This window comes from Mauremys mutica, chromosome 4, assembly GCF_020497125.1.
Source record: "Mauremys mutica isolate MM-2020 ecotype Southern chromosome 4, ASM2049712v1, whole genome shotgun sequence".
NCBI lineage: Eukaryota > Metazoa > Chordata > Testudines > Geoemydidae > Mauremys > Mauremys mutica.
Genome location: NC_059075.1, coordinates 14,393,369 through 14,414,747, shown reverse-complemented (window position 1 = coordinate 14,414,747; position 21,379 = coordinate 14,393,369). Strand labels below are relative to the sequence as shown.

General features: G+C 45.2%; 1 protein-coding gene across 2 annotated transcripts in view; it reads right to left on the bottom strand.

The window, feature by feature from the left end:
- PRKCH (protein kinase C eta) overlaps positions 1-21,379 on the bottom strand; it is a 166,404-nt gene that overhangs the window by 56,889 nt on the left and 88,136 nt on the right. For both annotated transcript variants that reach the window (XM_045016653.1, XM_045016652.1), the window contains one exon: positions 8,853-9,007. In XM_045016653.1, the coding sequence (XP_044872588.1) occupies positions 8,853-9,007 (155 nt within the window). The remainder of the gene's footprint in view (positions 1-8,852; positions 9,008-21,379) is intronic.

Sequence of the window (21,379 nt, the reverse complement as noted above, 5' to 3'; positions counted from 1 at the left end):
CCTGTGCTGAATCAGGGCCCCTAAGATTACAGCAATACTGGATGTATTCAGTCACTGGGGATTCTTGGAGTTTCAACGAATGTACAAGTGTGGATTCAAAAGTGTTTCAACATTGGCCTACCTCTGCTCCCATCCCATCCATAGCTTCCCCACTAGTATACAGACAACATGTATGTGTATACACATATTTATGGGATTAGAGGGAAATACAATAGAGTGGACGTGTAACCCACTGGCAAGTGTGTGTTACAGATCCCCCTTTGTACCAATCCACAGATTACATGAATTCTTGCAAACCCTTGCTAAAGACTTTTAGCTGAAGCTAAAAAAGCTCATGTGCTTAGCTCGGGAGGTCCCCAGTGCATCAACCAAGATGGCAGCCATCACCGATAAACTGTCTATGAAAAAATATAACCTGGTCTCTAGATGGTTTACTAGTTGGGATGCGTTCAGGATTCTAAATATCTCATTAAGCAGAAGTTCTATCTTTCCGTGTTAAGAATGCAGAAAAAGCAAAACAATCGTAATTGTGTCTGATCTAGGCAAAGGAATGTCTTACACTCTGAGGCTCCCTCTGCTGAGTGAATAATACAGCCTCACGTGCAGCATAGTGCTGACTTCATCAGCAGCACCAATCTCATCCTTGTTTAAAACATTAGCAAAAGTCCCCTTAACTTTAGGGCAGTGGTTTCAGGCTCCAGACCCCAGCGCGTCAAGCACGTGCTTGGGGTGGCATGCTGCGGGGGGCGCTTTGCCGGTCCCTGGGAGGATGGCAGGCGGCTCCGGCGGACCTCCTGCAGGTCCGCTGGTCCCGCGGCTTCGGTGGAGCATCCGCAGGCGTGCCTGCGGGAGGTCCACCAGAGCCGCGGGACCAGCGGACCCTCCGCAGACACGTCTGCAGGAGGTCCACTGGAGCCGCGGGACCGGCTACCGGCAGAGCGCCCCCCGCGGTGTGCCACCATGCTTGGGGCGGCGAAATCGCTAGAGCCGCCCCTGAGTGGTGTACAACCTTTTTTCATTTGCAGACCATTACAGAATTTTGAATGGAGGTGCAGACCCCTTTGGAAATCTCAGACAGTCTGCAGACCCACCAGAGTCCGCAGATCACAGGTTGAAAATCACTGTTCTATGGTAACAACCTTTTGCAGATCTCAGACATAATCTGTGAAGCCCCAGGGATTTCGGACCATGGGTTGAAAACCACTGCTTTAGGGGAATCAGGATCTCAACCCAGATGTATAGACATGGAAACCAACAACACAGACAAAAGGGAAATAAAATCATCATTTGCAAAAACTGAAAAAGTAAAAAACGTGTGAGGAGGGTGAATCTCTTGGCTTGGGAAGAAAGGAAGCTATGTATTAGAACAGGGGTGGGCAAACTATGGCCTGAGGGCCACAGCCAGCCTGTTGGACCTTTTAATCCGGCCCTCAAGCTCCCGCTGTGAGCGGGGTCAGGGTTTGCCCCGCTCTGCGCTCCACTAGAGTAGTCCGGGGAGCAAGGAACTATGATTTGGCATCTGAAAAAGCCTATCCTAAATTCTGTGGCTGAATTTCATTCTAATTTCCCCCCCTTGTATGATGTGATATGGAACTGCAATATACTTATCAACATTCTTCAGAAAGCAGCTATAAATAGCAGGTGCTGACTTGAGAACTAAGCCTCAGCTGATATTTCTTTGATAATGCTAGTAAAATATCCTACATCTGCGGCAACACAAGAACATGCATGAAACTGAAAACCCTCTAAAAAAAAAACAAACACAAAAACAAAGCCACAAGTTTATGGGATCAAGTATCAGAGGGGTAGCCGTGTTAGTCTGTATCTGTAAAAGCAGCAAAGAGTCCTGTGGCACCTTATAGACTAACAGACGTATTGGAGCATGAGCTTTCGTGGGTGAATGCATGCATCTGACGAAGTGGGTATTCACCCACGAAAGCTCATGCTCCAATACGTCTGTTAGTCTATAAGGTGCCACAGGACTCTTTGAAGTTTATGGGAATTATTCTTGAGTCTGTGGTTAAGAACAAAAAACAGACTTTTATCCAGTGACAGCTTCAAAATGAGGTGATCTGAGCAGCCACTGAAAATTAAAGGGCTACCATTAAAGTTCTTTATCCCGAAATGCTTAATTTTGAAAGATGGAAAATTTCAGTATTGTTGCATTTAAAGCTACCCTGGAAGAAGAGTTAATTACGTGGGGCTATTCTGGGTCATCCTCTAAATTACTACTTTATTCTAATGATAATTAATTAGTGTAGACCAAAGACGATTGTTGGAAAGACATTGGCAAAATGCTTTCATTTCATAAAGTTTTTCCCTCGATGTTTCAATGTCCTTTCTGTTAATAAACAGCACCAATCATTCTAACATCAGTTCAAATGGCTCCCTGCTGAATATTTTCCTCTGCCCTGCAATCTTCCTATGAGTCACTATGTCACACGACCCTCCAAAGAGCAATTTATGAGTTAAAAGACTGACTGATTTCCTCACTGGCTTCAACAATTGAGAAAGCTGAGACTTTCAGACCAGATGGAGGGATCATATTTAATAAATCTGACACCATACACAAAAGCACACTGTTCTTTCTGGCTGCCATCCTTATCTAAACTAAGATAATCTACCATGCATTTATAAGGCACCCATTCTGCTGGGATCTGTGTGCCACATACACACTTACATTCTCTAACAGTGAGTTCTAAATCAGTTTAATTGCCGAATCAGCCTTTGGACATCTCTAATACCGAGGCTTGGTTTTCTATCACGAACTATAGCGACACGTGGGAAGCTCCTAGATATAAACAGATTGACTCCTCTCGTCCAAGGTACAGGCAGCAGGAGAAAACATTAAAACCACAGAGAGGGTGAGGTATTAGATTTTGTGCAGACAAGGTTCTGTCAGTGACTGATTGACAATGACTATTGGAGGTCACTATTTTAAAACAATGTTGGTTGTGTAATTATCTGTCAGAGCCTCCCCTTTGGGGCTGGTATTTTACGCAAGGGAAAAATTAGAATGAAATCTAGCCATGGGATGAGTGGACTTGCTTTTACATGTAGGTCACAGGGCTTTAGAAGAGCAATATGCGCAGTAAATACCACAGGTATGGAGTTGGGGAATATTAAAAAGACATCCTTTTTCTTTTCCATTTTACATGCTCATGTAGCAGATCATTTTGTACTTTTAAAAAAAATACTGCAAACTCTGCTCTGTACCTGCCTCTCTACATATTCTGGGAGCTCCATCTGCAAAGAGAAAGAGCTCTATCACCCTTTCCCTAACTTATTTTTTTGTCTTGCCCGACAAAAAACGGTTACTCACCTTCTCTGACTGTTGTTCTTAAAGATGTGTTGTTCATGCCCATTCCAATCAGGTGCGTGCGTGCCACGTGCACAATAGCTGAAAGATTTTCCCCCTAGCAGCATCTATAGGGTCAGCCTGGGCGCCCCCTGGAGTCACGTCTTCATAGCGCCTAATATAGGGCCCTACCGAACCTCCACCCCTTCAGTTCTTGCCGGCTACTCCAACAGAGGGGTAGGAGGGTGGGTATTGGAATGGACATGAACAACACATCTCGAAGAACAACAAGTTACGAGACGAGTAACCATTTTTTCTTCTTCGAGTGCTTGTTTATGTCCATTCCAATCCAGTGACTCACAAGCCCAAGTTCAGGATGTGGGGTCGAAGTCATCCACTGATTGCAGCACTGCTCGTCTGAAGGCCGCATTGTCTCTGGCCTGCTGGGTGACTGCGTAGTGCATGGTGAAAGTGTGTATGGAGGACCAGGTTGCTTCTCTGAGATTTCCTGGGTGGGGACCTGCGCCAGGAATGCCGTTGAAGAGGCCTGAGCCCTGGTGGAGTGCACAGAGATTGAAGGAACAGGCACCCTTGCCAAGTTGTAGGACTCACGAATGCAGGACGTGATCCATGATGAGATATGTTTAGAGGAGACAGGAAGACCTTTAATTCTGTCCACCACTGCCATGAACAACTGGACAGACTTTCAGAATGGTTTCGTTCTCTCAATATAGAAGGCTAGTGCTCTGCGGACATCTGATGAGTGAAGTCTTTGCTCCCTGCGGCTGGAGTGTGGCTTTGGGTAGAATACAGGGAAGATGATGTCCTGGTTGATGTGAAACTGTGACACAACCTTCGGGAGAAAAGCCGGGTGAGGCCTGAGCTGAACCTTGTCCTTATGGAATACAGTGTAAGGGGGCTCTGATGTTAGGGCTCTGAGCTCAGACACTCTCCTAGCGGAGGTTATTGCCACCAGGAACGGCACCTTATATGAGAGACAGAGCAGGGAGCACGTTGCCAAAGGCTCAAATGGTGGCCCCATAAGTCTGGATAGGACCAAATTGAGGTCCCAAGCCAGAACAGGCTGTTGGACCTGCAAGTATAGCCTCTCGAGACCTTTAGGGAAATGGCTGACCAACGGGTTGGCAAAGACCGAGTGTTCCTCTGCGCCTGAATGGAAGGCAGAGATGTCATCCAAGTGAACCCTTATTGATGACATCGACAGTCCCTGCTGCTTGAGGTGGAGAAGACAGTCCAGTATTAGTGGCACCGAGGCGAGCATCAGAGATGAATGGTGCTGCGCCGACCAGATTGAAAATCTCTTCCACTTGGCAAGGTACCTACCTTGTACCAGCTCTTGTGGAGGGTTTCCTGCTGTCCAGGAGAACTTGTCTGACTTTATCAGAGCAAGAAAGCTCCACTGGGTTCAGCCATGGAGCTTCCATACCGTGAGGTGGAGCAACTCGAGGTTTGGATGTTGGAGACAGATGTGATCCTGAGTTATTAAGTTTGGGAAGAACGGCAAGGTGACTGGGGCTTCCACGGACATTTTCAGGAATGATGTGTACCAGTGCTGGCGGGGCTAGGCTGGAGCAATCAATATCACCAAAGCTTGTTCTCTCCGAATGTTGAGGAGCACCTTGTGAATGAGAGGGACAGGTGGGAACATGTATAGGAGACAGCCTCCCCATGGGAGGAGGAACATGCCCGTGATGGAGCCCGGGCTGTGATTCAGGAAGGAAAGTGCTGACACTTTCTGTTGCATCGGGTGGCAAACAGGTCTATCTGGGGAAGACCCTACTGATGGAAGATTGAGTTCACTACATCCGGGAGAGGCGCGTTGCAGATGAGGATCGGTGCGCCATCATCGCCGACTTGCCCCTTGATAGGATCGGGGGCCAGGCGGTCAGCGGCGACTTGTCTCTCCTCTGTGGGGAGGATGGTGCTGTGAGGCACATATGGTCCTGAGCCGCCTCGAATGCCTCCGGCCTTGAGGGGAGCTGGAGCTGCCCGCCATGTTGGTCTGGAGAGTGGTGAGGGTTCGGACTCAACTGGACCCTGGGGGGGCAGGAGTCAAAGAGACCCTAAGAGGCGGAGGAGTTATTATTATTATTTTTATTTAGGAGTTGAGGTGACGTGGCCCAAATCGGGTCTCCCTGCTGCAGGCTCCTTGGGTTTGGATGGGGGACAGCGACCCCTCTCTGACCTTTTCTTTTTCTGGGGCCTCACAGAAGATTGTCTATGGGCAGAGCTGTGGCAGTGCCATGACTCCTGGGAGTCCTTCCTCGGTATTGGCTCACGCACCGTCGGCGCCGGAGCACTGCGCAACAACAAGGAGGTGCTGGGCATGGGTTCTGCTGATCCTGGGTTGGATTGTGGCCAGAGTGCTGCCTACATTAGAAGGATCTTGAGCCTTTGCACCCGGTCTTCTAAGGCTCTACTGCGGAACCCTTTGAAAATTCTGCACCTCTCCTTCTGGTGGCTCTCCTTGAGACACGTCAGGCAGGAAGGATGCAGGTCGCTCTTAGGCATACATTTTCCACAGTCCTCGCGGAGCTTCAATCCTGGGGACCAGGGCATACCCCAGTACCAGGGGAGTGTTGGATGGCGAACCCCTGAAAGGAAACTTATGGACTACTACTAATAGTAACTAACACTAATACTAACTAACTCATTCCAATCCCTTTTGTTATTTGTTAAGGCTAGTATATATGGCAGCACATATAACTGTAGTACAACATACTGTAGCTCCGATATAATACTGATATCATGTTTTCTTTTTTTTTAAAGTATGCACAATATTCAAGTGTGCTTTATTCCCCTCCGAGAACGAGCGAACTGGAAAATGCAAACTAAGGGCTAGTCTACACTGGCAATGCTAAAGCGCTGTCACTGCAGCATTTTAATGTGGCTTGTGTAGTCAGGAGCTCTAAAAAAACCACCTCCACAAGGGACGTAGCTCCCAGCACTGGTGCACCGTCTACACTGGCACTTTCCAGCGCTGAAACTTCCTGCGCTCAGGGTGGGTTTTTTTTCACACCCCTGAGTGAGAAAGTTGCAGCGCTGTAAATTGCCAGTGTAGACAAGCCCTAAGAATAAGCTACCTAAAGAAGAATGTTACATACATGCATTACACAGAGTTGTGAGCAAACTCATATATCCTTGCCCAAGCTGATGGTGTTTTCCTTTGGATGTAGATTTTTTTTAAAAAGAGCGCACAACTGCTGCACTATGAAAGAGGATTCTACGTGCAACAACCTTAATTGTGATGATACTTTTGCCTAGTAATATATAGCACAAACTGACACAAAATCTGCAACACTAGTATAGTCTAGGGATCAAAGAACTATGATTTGGCATCTGAAAAAGCAAGTCCTTAATTCTGTGGCTGAATTTCATTCTAATTTTCCCCCCTTATATGATGTGATATGGAACTGCAATATACTTATCAACATTCTTCAGAAAGAAGCTATAAATAGCAGGTGCTGACTTGAGAACTAAACCTCAGCTGATATTTCTTTGATAATGATAGTAAAATGTCTCACTTCTGCCGCAACATATAACCACAAAGAGTGGACACTGCCCAAACGTGCTTGCAAAGCAAGAGCAATAGTTTGTTCCAGCTAGCCGTCACCGGCAGTTATAAGGAACTGAGGGGGTGGCGGGTTGGCAGGGCCCTATATTGGGTGCCACGAAGGCATGACTCCAGGGGGCACCCAGGCTGACCCTATGGATGCTGCTAGGGGAAAAATCTTCCAGCTGTTGCGCACATACCTGATTGGAATTGACATGAACAAGCACTCGAAGAAGAACAGATGATTGCTGATCACCAAGTTAAATTGGTTTTGAAAACAATTTTTCAACATCGGTAGTGTGAGAAACAACTGGGGAACAGACTCAGATGTGCTAAACCTTAGGAGCCAATGATCAAATGGTGTTTGGCCCGACCTACAGTACAAAATGATACCAATGGCCACTGTCTTCAATGGGGCTGTTCTGCGTGGGCACAGGAGTCTACCCACGCGGATCCTGTTGCAAGATCTAGCCACAAGTTTGTAACCAGACTGTAACGTAATGTGGTTGAATTGGCACAAAGCATGTCCACACCCCCACATAGTTCCTAACAGTACTGGCATACCATGTAAAGGTCTGGCTGGAGAGTGGGGCTGTGGCAGGACTGTCAGGCCATACTTGGACATGAAACATGACAGATTTGCTATTGGGAACCCCTGAAAGAATCTGTGTAATCTAATTAGCCAGTCCTCCTACTCTCTGAATGGGAGGACATCCTGAAGTGCATTGCACCAAGTTTTATAGACAGTACTCTTTAATCATGTCCTCCTAGTATCTTGTATGCTCACTGCACTAGTCATTCCGTCCAGTTCTGTGAAGTGTCTCTCATATTCTGCTCCCTTGCATACATGCTGGAATTCTTAAAAACTTCTGCCATTGTGATCTTTGCCAGAGCAACCTCCATGATCCAGAACCAATGATCCACTCTGGCCTGATGATCACAGGGTAATCAGATTGGCAGTTGGGAAGCATTGGGGCATTACATAAGGGACAGGCAATAGGCAAACTGGCCCTGCGGACCCTGATGGATTCTGGGATTGGAATGCTATGTAGCCATGGAGTGGGAAATGGTATCTTGAAAAACACCCAGAATCCTCTAGCCTGACAGGAGCATCGGAAGCACTGTGGGAACAAAGCTCAGATTTTCCTAGACCTCACTGATACAACACAATCATGCAAAGTGGTGGCTGTGGACAGGTAAGTAAAGATGACGTCTGATACTTACTTGTGTTAGGGAAAAAAAACGCATGTGGACGTGCTGAATCATGTTAGACGTGTGTGTCGGACTCATTGTTCTGTCTGTAGCATAAATGGGCATTGAGGGGAAATGCAGAGGAACAACAGCCCAGGGTGGATTCAGGCCATGCGGAGAGGGCTATAAATGACAAATCACTCACTGGCAGGGGATGCAGCCCATTGAATTTATGCCCGAGATAACACAGAATGCTGTCACCTAATCTACTCCCTCTTTGTTGTGACCTTGATATGTACTGAGCAGCGGCAGGTTAGGCTGATTCCTATTGAGAGGAGGCTTCTGTTTTTCAGCAGCTAACGCTCAGCAGCTATCCAATTCCCCATTAATACAGGCGCCTTGACAAGTGCAAATGTCTGTGGGCCAGATGCTGAACTGGTGTAAATCAGCATTGCGTCAGTGACGTCAGTGGAGCAATACTAGTTTACACCGATTCAGCATTTGGCCCCATCTCTTGGCCATGTAAGGGTGCTATTTTTATATCTGTTCCTAGACATATAACGGGTCTTGCAATGATGGTTCTCCTCCCCCGCCCCCCATAGTAAATATTGTATCAGGTAGTTTCCCTGCCTCCTACAGGCTGCAAGCACCTTTGACAATAAGTAGCAAGGAAACAGAGTGATTGTCATTACATTTGTTAACTTATTCTCAGTGGCTAGCGAGGGATTATTCACCCAAGTGCAAAAAGGGCAGCTTAGATGAGGAGGGTAAATGAAATCCAGAGCTCACCGATAAATGATGCCTTTCTCATGGAGAAACATGAGGGCCGAAATAATTTCTGCAGCATAGAAGCGGGCTCGAGCTTCATCAAACCGACGGGACTTTTGAATATGGAACATCAAGTCCCCACCATTCACGAACTCCATGACAAAGAACAGGCGATCCTTCACAGACACAAAAATATAACATGGACAAAGAGCATTAATAAACATATCCTGTCCCATGCAGAAATGAATTCAAATCAAAACTATTCTCCCCAAAACAAAACCAGAAAAAACACCAAGAGATGCAGAAAAATGTGATCTTTCCAGAGAGGTTAAGTCAAAAACTAGAAGATCTGTCAAAAAAAACAACCCTCCCAAATATCTCAATAATAAAATATACCCATTTGGTGTGTACAGATGAGCAGATGCAAGCTTACGAAAAGACTCCTAGAGAATTTAATAGATAATTATAACCTTTCTATAGGTTTTTATTAACCACCCCCATCTGATTTAATAGAGAATTACATCCCTTCTGTGGATATATCTGGATGGCTCTATCTATAGATAGTATCTCAATCTTTATTAGATGCTGTAGCCTCTTAAAGTAGAATCGTATTCAAATTTCTATATATCACCTACTAATTTTACCCCCTACTATATTCTATAGGGATTTGACACACAGTTCCGTGTACACAAGATGCAGTAAAAGTAACACAGACATACATATTGTAATATTTTCAATTCTAGGACTTCAATTTCCCCTTTATTCAGGAAATAGGTGTTGACTGTCAAACTCAAGACCTAAATGCACTAGATGTGTGTGCCATGTTTGCTCAGATTGCTTACAGGGCATACCTTTACCATTTTAAAGTAAAGGTTATAACAATAATGATGTCACATCTACAGAATCCCTAGAATCTGCTTCAGATAATTATTATTGCTTTACACGCTAGGATCATGGAAATGGTCTTTAAAATCTTGAAATGTCAGCCTTTCATAATATTGTTGATTAATCTACAGACCTTTGTTGGATGTAGGAGCTGATGAAGACTGAGTATACAGTAAAGATTTTGCTGTGTGAAAGTGCAATACATAGTTCCTTGCAGTAAATGAGCAGAGATTCACTGAACTGATGCTGTTCTTTGAGCTCCTATATTTTTGGAGAGGTCCATAAATGTGGAGAAAGCTGCTGAATATGTAGTTCATGCAGCTGTGTCTCCAATTAAGCAACCTGGACACAAAAATGAAGATTTTGCATGTGCAAGATTGGTGCATGCTCTGTTTTGGGGGGCATAGGGAGGAGAGAATGCAGTCCAGTGAATGCAGAAAAATTGCATCTGAAAATAAATCAAAGGCTTGTTTGAGCCTAGCTGAAAATTTGCCTCCATGTTTAAACATCATTATGTTCTGTTCTTCTAATTGTTTCATCACTAAAGTTTTCATTCTGAACCACCGAAAAGTCCTGTCTGGAAGGTAGAGGATTAACTTGAGAAAGTTGGATTTCTTTATGATGCTTTTTGACCTGGCCTTCTCCAAATCCCCCTCCCATGATTGAGCATTACTAATTGATGACCCGAGGTTTTAATCTCATCTCTAAATTCTAGGTGTTTGGTTCTCTCCAGTCTGTTGCATCTGGCCAGCTTGAAATGACCACTGGCATTAACGTCTTGAGATGCATGCAGTAGAAGAGGGGCAAACCAGGAATCCTTTCATTTTACAGCTGGTGCTGAAGACATAAGAGGGAAGCCAAATGGCTTGTGACTGGCGATAACAGCATTCCTCTCATCACCATCATGGGCCTTTGTTAATCTGCTGCTAGAGACGATGGAATCTTTCAGCTCTCTCCAGAAGGAGCAAAATTAAGATAGATGTGCCCCCAGACCCGGAAGTCTGAAAATACTCAGCCACCATTTGAAACTACTGTGGGGGAAAATAATCACACCACAAGAGCCTTAAATGCTGTTTGAAATCCATACAAACAACAACGATCCTTTCCTGTTTCCCTCTGGTCTGATATTAGGACTCGTCTATATGTGGAAATAGCCTGGAATAGCTATTGCACACTAGTTCCCCATGAGGACAATCTTATTCCTTACTACGAATGCCTCTGTGTGGTTTACCTTAATCCAGATGTACATAGTTCTGGGTGAAGTAATAAACTGCCGATCAAATAAGAATAACCAACTCTCCCAATTTGAGAATTACTGTCAAGGCAAAAGTTGACCTGAAAAGAACCTAGCCTTAACATTAGTAAGATAATGCTTCCTTGACCCACTGGATTAAGCTACACTGCATAAAAGGTACTCTTAACATGGAATAAGCGTGCGCACACAAGAAGTTAGTGAGGAATAGCTGTTGCGCTTCAAAAATCACATCCTAATTTATTCTGCAATAGCACCTCAATGTAGACAAGCCCTTAAAAGGACATTGAGCAAGAATAAGGAACATATACTGTGGTGAAATCTTGTAGAATTTAGGTCAGTTCACTAGGCCATCACCCACCTCTTCATTCAAATCCCTCCTTAAAACTCCTTCCTGCCACATTGCCTACATGAAGTTATTTAATTCACCAGCACCATATTTTTTGGGTATGTGTATTTAGGAACATAGCGATCGCAATAGTGCAGTGTTTGCCACTGTTGTTTTTTTTAAAGCTGAACTTCAGGAAATTGAAACCATGCAATCCCCTCCTAACTTAATTCATACATGCTCTGCTTCCCCACCCCAGCTAGTGCGCCTTGATTTCCTTGTGGGGCATACCTCACACTCTGGGATACGTTGCTGCAGATTTTCATAGTCTAATACTTCCCTCCTTTTTCACATGCTTACAGGTGCACTGAAACAGCAATATTTAAAATATCATCTTTGGCATCTGAATTATCAGATATTGAAAAGAATGGGGCAGTCCACAGCTATTGTTTCAGGCTCTCCGCAAACTTAGGCAAACATCACTACATGCGTTACACTCGGGTCACAGTCTGAAGGTTTTCTTTGCAACCGTAGCAGCTAGAGACTTACCTCTGCATATGCTCACATGCACAGACTATAATCAGGATTGTTTCGCTATTGAGACTCTCCCATTTAGCCTTCAGCATAATTTCTGCCTACCCAAATTAATTCTTTCCCTCAGGGTTGCTAATTGCCCAGTTTACTAACACATTTCAGTCCTGTGGGCCTGACTAAGTAGAAGAGATGGAGCGGGTATTGTAATGTGTTCACTATCCAGCATCTGTGCATTGACTTCTTACATGCATGGTAGCATATATTATAAAGATCAGTACTAAAGAGTATGCTTGGGGGATGAGGAATTAAATACGATTTTATTGGCCCCACTTGTGAATATCATCAACCTGCTAAACTGCAAAGACCAACTAAATAATCTCTCCAAAAGTATCCTAAGGAGAAAAATAAACATTCTGAAACAATGACATTTTATTAAGAACAGGGATTCACAGCATTTAAAATTAGGGAGCAGCATATTATGAAACGTCCATGAACCAGGAAGCGGGGGGGTTACATAGAAAATGGCTTTAATAATAAAGTTAGGGGTAGATTATCTGGCACTCCACAGCAATGCTTGGCACGCCTAGAGGATGGGCAGGGATAGAGAGCTTTATATCACTGTTCTGCCTCTCCTGACCTTGGGCTCTCAGCACAAGTTAGAGCAGTCTCAGTGCAGCTCTAACTCGTACTAGTGAATAAAGGCTCCCAAGGAGCTACTCCGCAGGCCACGACTGCCCACTCTTCACTTGGGAATGTCCCCTGTACTGAGGTGGGGCAGAGGGGGAGGGAAAGGTCTTCATCTGCTAGTTTAAGACAGCTTTCAGTCCACTGTGAGTTGCTGGATAGGTACAAATGGGAGTTAGGATAGGCTGAGGATTGGACTGTGCTTTTGACCGAGAGAGAGCGAGCTGAAATCCTCCTCAGTGTTTTACATGCTGTGTCTCAGAAGAAGATTTCCCTGATCTGTTATCTTTGTCTAACACTGGCAATAAGAAGAAATTAAGAATTTGTGTCAACAGGAAACAGTGACGTTAGAGGCTTCACAGCAACGGCAGCCACAACAGGAAATCCTGTTGCACCATTTTGGATTAGAATCAACAATCAATAAAGCCACAGTGCCAACTGTTACTGTAAATTAAAGAAACAATTCAGTGAAAAAAAGTAATCTGGGTCAGACGGGTTTGTTTTGCAACTGGCCGGTGTCCAGACATGAGTGCTGTAGATTCCTCTGCAGGATAATTCAGTTTATTTCTCATCCTGCTTGCTAAGCTTGCAGGAGCTAGGAACAGAACTGGGCAAATAACAGTGGTGGTCAAACCAAAAAAACAAAAATAATTTGAGATCAGACAATTTTTTAAAAAGTTTTTCTTGACAAAACCAAAAAAACTGGAAAAAAAAAAGTTTCAGATCAAACCAAATGTTTTGGATAGCACCACAAATGAAATTTTTCTGGATTTTTCCCTCCCCCAATTTGTTTTCCAGCCAAAACGATTCACTGAGTTCAACCCAAGTTTGTGAATAGTTTTGGTCAACCTGAATCTGCATTGTTTGGAGAAAAAAATATTCATGAACACACACAAAATGCCCCAGCTCTAGTCAAGAGTACTGTGGGAGCTACATGCTCTGTCCCTAATGAGGGGGCCTCATGTAACTCAAATGCACCTCCTCCTTTTTGTTTGGAAAGGCACCGTGGGGCCTTCCAGTTAGGCCCTGATTCTGCAAGCTGCTCTGGGTAGATTTCCAGGGGGGCTCTGTGTGGGTACTGAGCAGCTTGCAGGATTATGGATTAGAGTTAAGGGTATGTGGAAAAATTGGAAAGAGTCCTGCAGAGGGCAACAAAATTGATTAGGGGGCTGGAGCACATCTTATGAGGAGAGGCTGAGGGAACTGGGATCGTTTAGTTTGCAGAAGAGAAGAATGAGGCGGGGGGGATTTGATAGCTGCTTTCAACTACCTGAAAGGGGGTTCCAAAGAGGATGGATCTAGACTGTTCTCAGTGGTACCAGATGACAGAACAAGGAGTAATGGTCTCAAATTGCAGTGGGGAGGTTTAGGTTGGATATTAGGAAAAACTTTTTCACTACGAGGGTGGTGAAGCACTGGAATGGGTTACCTAGAGAGGTGGTGGAATCTCCTTCCATAGAGGTTTTTAAGGCTCAGCTTGACAAAGCCCTGGCTGGGAAGATTTAGTTGGAGATTGGTCCTGCTTTGAGCAGGGGGTAGGACTAGATGACCTCCTGAGATCCCTTCCAACCCTGAGATTCTATGACTCTATGTCTACACAGCCCATTGGAGTGAGCCACACAGCCCAAGCTGACAGGCTTGGGTTAGCAGGGCTCATACCAGCATTTTCAAAATAGGTGTGCAGACCGTGCTTTGAAGATGCAGCTCTGGATCGAGTTTGGGCTCTGAAACCTACCCCCTCCTACTCTCTTGGGCTTCAGAAGTCGAGCTCCAGCCTAGCCAAAATTTCCAAGTTCTGCCCATAAAACTATTTTTAGAGCGCTAGCATAAGCCCTACTACCCCAAGTCTGTCAAACCAGGCTGTGTAGATATACCCCTTGAGATTAGTGGCTGGGACACTGGCCCGTTTGTGAGTGAGCTGATTCAGGCAGGAATATGGGCACTGATTCCTAGCACTGTCTGGGGCACAGAAGTGTGTGGAATCTGCCTGTGACAATAAGTTATAGTTGCATAGCATGGAACAGCAAATGAGATGCACTTGCTCTCCAAAGCCTGGCACATACCTATAACCATGTCTGAAACACTCTTCAAAAACTGTTACAGCTAGAGTAAGCCGGAAAACAGAGATCCCTTCTTGTGAAAATTTTTAAGTTCTTGGGGGGAAAAAAAATCATCCCCAAACAGGACAAAACTTTCAGGCAGAAAATGAAATTAACAAGATTCCTTCCAGCTGAGGAGATCTGATTTCAATTTTCCCCAATTATTCCAAGAGAACTAATTTTTCCACAGACAATTTCAGTTTTGCAAAACAGACATTTTCCGTCAAAAAAATGTTGGAGAATTACTGACTGACTCTAGCTATAACATAACACAGCTGTAACGCAGTTAGTGTCCACACACAAAATGGTTATAAGCTGTGTGAGATCAGCATCATTCCAGAGACTTGCCTTAGGCAGTCTATCTGGTCTGAAGCTCAATGATAAAGACTTCTGGCATGAAATCCTCACCTCTGCTTGGACCCCTTTATGTTGAGTCAAAGGACTGGAGGGGCATAAATGGGCCCTAAAAATCCCAGTTCAGGACAGGAGACAATTCCCCTGATGCAGGAATGGACTGAGAGAGCAGTAAGGCAGGCTCGGGGAAAGCACCCTCACAATCCCTTGTGTAGGGGGCGTACCTGGAGCGTGTCAGAGCAGGGATGCTCAGAGCGTGCTGTGGAGATTCTGAGACATGATAGGGCCCACAGAGCTTCCCCAAGGAGGCTGCCCTATTTAGATAGGCCTCCAGAGCTGTATAAATTACACTGGGGCCTCTCCTGCCCTCAGAGCAGCCCCAGATTGAAAGGGTGCAAAGGTGGCTTAAAGCCACATTAGACCCCTCTCCCTTTAGGCTGCAGAGCATAGAATCTCACCCTGAAATTGACATACGCCTCAGTTCTGCAAACAGATCCATGCAGGGAGACCCTTATACCTACTGACTCATGTGGATGCCTTTGCAGGATCAGATCCTTAATTATTCGTTTAACAAAATTTAACTACACATAATTTTATTCTTTTTGTCCAAAGACTTTAAAGTTTGTAGTGTCCATATAAGGGAGCATTTGGAGGAGACTGAAATCTGGTATATGGTTATCCAGCATGTTCAGAGATTCCACTTGAATGTGGAATTCCACACTGTGTGAGCATTTAATCTCCACATATATGGCTGGTGCATGTGATTCATTGGCAGGCAGATCTAGGGCCCAATCTGAAACCCATCAAAGTCAAAAGACGCCACTAGAGAGCAGGGGACATTTTCACCGTCTGTTCCCTCGTTGAAAGTGCTTTACAACACGACTCAGCAATTTACTCTTTGCACAGTGGAAGCCAACGCATAAAAGCTGCCTGCATGCAGGGTCAGGTCTGTCTTGGTTCAATAATGGAATTTTATTAGTTCATAAATAAATAAGTAGTAAATAAGCGTACGGTTTGGACAGCTGGTAAAAGTATTATTATAATGCCACCTCAAGGGCAGTCGGTTTGCCTCAGGGCTCCTCAAAACGCCTGATTTATTTATTTTTTTTGCATGGTTCTGCAACCTCACACAACTCTACTCCCTTTAAGTCTTGGCTGGAAGCTTGGAAATCAACAACTGTTTTCTAAATACCATGCTGATAAAAAACACAGGTCAAACTTCACCAGCACTGCAGTGCTCTAACTACAGCAGAGTCCAGATGCACTAGAGCATGGAACAGGAACAGGCCAAATGATTTATTTGACAAATTTCACAATCCCTCCCCCGCCTCCAATATGTTATTTGAGTCAATGTGACTGATCCTCTCCCCCACCGCACCCACTAAACCAGTCCTGAAGGCTAATGAGCTCTGGCATTCTAAACTAAGAGGTTTACACAATTACGGAGGATAAACTGATAGAATGGATAGTACTCGGCAGTAGTCCAGAGTAAGAAGGGATTAGCAGCAGCAGTGGAGGGGGGAAATGAAGAGAGAAGTCACTAATACAATCTTTCTTTGAAAAGTGTTCTGAAGTAGATTTAATTTTTGAGTCAGATTCCCAGCTGACTGCAATGGAGCTATACTGACCTTCAAGGCCTTTGCTTTCAAGTCAGAATAATTAATGGAGATAAGCCATTACGTCCACTCCAAACTTTGTCATAGGAATTGTTCATATACATTAGCTATGGCTCTTAAATACAGTCAAATTGATGATAGCCAGTGGCACACGGTTTAGCTAGCCATTTGGAAATCTTGTAGGCACTGACAAGGACTATGAAAATTCAGCAATTAACAGTTAATTGCAAACTGCTTTTGTTGCAATTTCACTGGACATTTTATTTGCATGCTTAAGCCTTCAATCAGTCCCTAAATTCATGCTGCTATCAGCAACAATTTATGCCTAGGAGAAATCAAATTGCAGCATGCCACAAATAGTATTATATAACCTTTGGGGTATTGGTACAGCACAAACAGAAATGAGCTGCTGTAAACCTAAAGGCAGTGAACTGCTGGGATTTTTTTTTAATGTTTTTGTTATCTTTATTGCGCTAATGAAGGCACAATGAAAAACCAACACATTTCAGAAATGACAGAGTAATGTTGCATTTATTTCTCCAAAGCAAGCAAAATCATGCATAGTGGCTGTCCTTTGAGAGGGCACAGACTTCCTGTCACTAGAAGAATTTAATGTAGGGGTTTGCCTGTCGTATATTTAGTGAGTACATTTCTGAGAAACACACATCAGTTTCTCACTCTGGGCCTGTTCTTACAACAATGAATTATTGACGTCACAGTCCCAGCTACAGGAACTGTTGAGTCATCATTTCACAGAGCTTTGTTATTTTACCCGGCTGATAGCAGGCACAAGACGAACTTCCATTCACCACACTCCTAAAACAACTGAACACTACGTAAGGAAGCTCCCTTGAGGCACAGACAATTAAACTGGTTCTTTCCAGCTTCCTATAACATTTCTCAGCGTCTCTCTGAATAAGGGTGTGTGTGTGTATATACAACACTAAGCCTGATTTTTCAGAAGTGCTGAGCATCAACAACTCCAGTTAAAGTCAATGGGAGCACCTCTGAGAATCAGTTAACACTTTGCCAGCCCATGGGAATGCACCCTGAGAAATCACAGTGTTTGTGTATTTTCTTAACCCCTTCCGTGTACTGGAAACCATGTCTGCTGCAGCAATTTTATGAAGTTTCAAGTCAATCTCATTCATCTCTCTGGAACACTGGACCCTTTGAGGTACCAGAGGGCTCCTGGCCAGTCGCCCCAGTCCAGGAAGGGCTAACACCATGCCCAAAAGTCTGTTTAGGTCTTTCCTTTGGGCCACTGTTTTATTCTTCAATACAAAAGTTAACCAAAGATATTCTCTTGACCAAAGCAGGCTGAAAAGCCTTTCCTCCTGCTTCTCCCTCCCCCTGCTCCTGAGGCCAGCAACAGGAACCCACCCCCCTCCTGCAGCATTCCTTTTCAAGGGAACCACTTGCTATAATCACTTGATCAATCTCAGCTAGGAGGCAGCTGATCAGTCACAGGTGAGGTTGGGCCCAACGCCTCTTAAAGGGCCACTCACCCTGTGACACGTACCTCCTGCAAACTAGATGTTGCTCCTCCCACTCCTGTCAGACCAAGTACATCTTAAATGACACGAAGGTTCCATGGTGATCTCATCACATGATCACAAAATTCTACCCAGAATGCACACAAAGGGATGATTTTTATTGCTGCTTATTTATTCATTTCTATTTCATTTAAAAGAACGAACCCGGAAATCTAGGGGTCTAAACATGGAGTTAAACAATAAAAGCACATACAAAAAAAAATTTCTCTGAGTCCTTATCCATAAAGTAAATACTTCCACCCACTGTAAACAAAATATTCTTCCCCTGCTACACATGTCCCCTTGTGAGGCGTGTGGGAAGTTATGCAGCTCTGGCAGGTCAAAGAGTCAGGTCCTTTTGGCTCTAGAAGGGGAATAAATTTAAGAGTCAAGGACAATTGATTGAATATGTCGAGCCACCAACCGCTCCCATTCAAGGCAGGGACCTGTGAGTGTATGCATCTCAGCTACTGCAGCAGCTGCCATAGGATCGCACAAGGAGAGAGGGCTCTCCAAGGATAACTGAGACCACACCGCATGCAGCCGCATTTTCAAAGGCAGCCACTGAATGTGGGTGCCTCCGTTTGTGGGCACATGACTGGAAATGACTCTGGACCGATTTTCAGAGATGCGGAGTGCCTGCAGCTCCCACTGGCTTCGGATGGATTGTGGGCACTCAACATCTCTGGAAACTAGGCTCAAGAGCTTTCCAGGAGGGATAGCTCAGTGGTTTGAGCATTGGCCTACTAAACCCAGGGTTGTGAGTTCAATCCTTGAGGAGGCCACTTAGGGATCTGGGGCAAAAATTGGTCCTGCTAGTGAAGGCAGGGGGCTGGACTCGATGACCTTTCAAGGTCCCTTCCAGTTCTAGGAGATTGGTATATCTCCAATTATTACCTTTTATTACCTTTTTATTACCAGTGGGGGATCCAAAAATGAAGACACCCAACAGTCATTTTGAAAGTGCTGGCCTCAGGGCTTGATTGGTCAGGTCTGCGCCGACATCTTAAACATCACCTAGAAAGCAGCGCAGGTTGCCCCCTCAGCCCAAAAAGCATTACCCCTGCCTCAGCGAGGCTGAGTCTCAGCCGGCTGGTTCTCAGCCAAGTGACGATAGCACTAATTTCACCATGAGCTGGCCCCCGGCCACACAGGCTGTTAGTAAATTGGTTCAGTTTCAATCCCTTCTACGCCACAGAGTCACAGATTTCAAGGGCAGAAGGGACTGTTCGATCGTGTAGTCCAGTGGTTTTTGAACGGCGCGTCAGGATCTCAAAGTGGGTTGCGACCCCATTTGAATGGGGTTGCCAGGGCAGGCTGAGACTTGTTGGGGCCTGGGCCAAAGCCCGAGCCTCACCGCCCGGGGCCGAAGCCTGAGGGCTCAGGTGACAGGGCTTCGGCTTTGATCTCCCCTCCAAAGGGACAGTGGGGGCTTAGGGTTTGGTTTTGGCTCCCCCGCACCTGGAGTGTGGGGGGTCAGGTGGGCTCAAGGTTCACTCCACCCTCCTGGGGTTGTGTAGTAATTTTTGTTGTCAGAAGGGGGTTGCGGTGCAATGAAGTTTGAGAACCCCTGATCTAGTCTGACCTCCTGCATGATACAGGCCAAACATCATCCAGTTACCCCTGGATGAAACATAATAGCTTGTGTCTGACACTAAATGCTAAAACGTGTAACAAACCATTGTAGATGGGGGTCTATATAATGGCTTTCACATCATTCTCCTATCAAAAATTCCCTGTCCACACAGGTCAGGAAAGTCAACCCAGCTAACAGCAGTGGTATTTAAAGCATGGATGCAGCTAACACCATATTAATTTCTGTATGGAGAGGATCATATTTTACATGTCACCAATTTAAATCAGGACATGCTTGATCAGATTGATTTTTCCTGTAATAGTCCATGGAGTGGAGGCAATTCGCTCTGCCAACTGGAATTGCACTGCTTTCGACACTCATGGAGTATCCTGTAGACTAATCTACACTCTAGTGTTGGTGATTAACATAAGAACAGCCAAACTGGGTCAGACCAAAGGTCCATCTAGCCCAGTATTCTGTCTTCTGACAGTGGCCAATGCCAGGAGCTCCAGAGAGAATGAACAGAACAGGTAATCATCAAATGATCCATCCCCCGTCGCCCGTTCCCAGCTTCTGACAAACAGAGGCTAGGGACACCATCCCTGCCCATCCTGGCTAATAGCCATTGATGGACCTATCCTCCATGAATTTATCTAGTACTTTTTGGATGGCCTCAGAAGATACCATTCCACACCTGGAAGGAAGGCAGTAACCTACCCACCCTACCCTTGAGTGCCTCAGCTACAGTCTGACTTCAAAGGGCTTTGTAGCGGGCCCCTAACGATTCTTCCCTTTCTGGCCTCTACTTATGACCCAAAGGAATGCCCAGCATTACTGAGCCTCTCGGAACATGCTGTGCTAGAAACACTACTCTCAGCCAAAACCAACTGTTGTGGCAGAGGGCTTGTCTACACAAGGCGTTTAAACCGGATTAAGTCAAATTAATCCAGTTCGAAAATGCTTGCATACACACAATGCAATCCATCACAGCACACAAACTCTGCATTTATCACAAATTCTGGAATCCTCTTCCAAAATGGACTACATTTGCTGCAAATTGAGTTAGACACAATGTTGCTGTTGAGCAGAGCCAGATAATGAGCAAGCAACTCAATAGGACCTATATTAAAATCAAGGATTACCAGAAATAATTTGGCAAGGGACTTGTAACCTACCCATTTTCTGAGGAACTGGACAGGATTTTGCATAAATATATAACCACCCAACCCAGAAAGGTTGTGGAACCTTCTGACCACTCTTCTCCATCCCTCACAAGGACAACCAGCAACACTCATTGGAGGATGAGCATGAAGAGGCCAGCGAGTTGTCGTCCCCTGAGAACCAGGCTCTGATGCCAGCCAGGTAGAAAGCCAACCCAATTCCTGCCCTGCAACAAGGGAGCCCAAGTCCCAGCCAAAAACCCAGGCTGGGATCCAAGAGGCAGATCCTCTGGAGGGAATTTCAGCATGTAAGTATCTGTATTTACAATGTGCTATAGTGCCATGATAGCTTCTGTTACAGGTGCTCCATTGCCACATCCATTTTAGGCAGATGTGAGCTAGGAGATTTTCTAAGCCTCCAGCCACTGTCTCCCTCCCTCCACCCATACTGTCTGCTCACCCTCCACCCCCTTACACATTTCCGATCACCCTGCTCGACCCAGGTAATCAGCCTCTGTCACATGC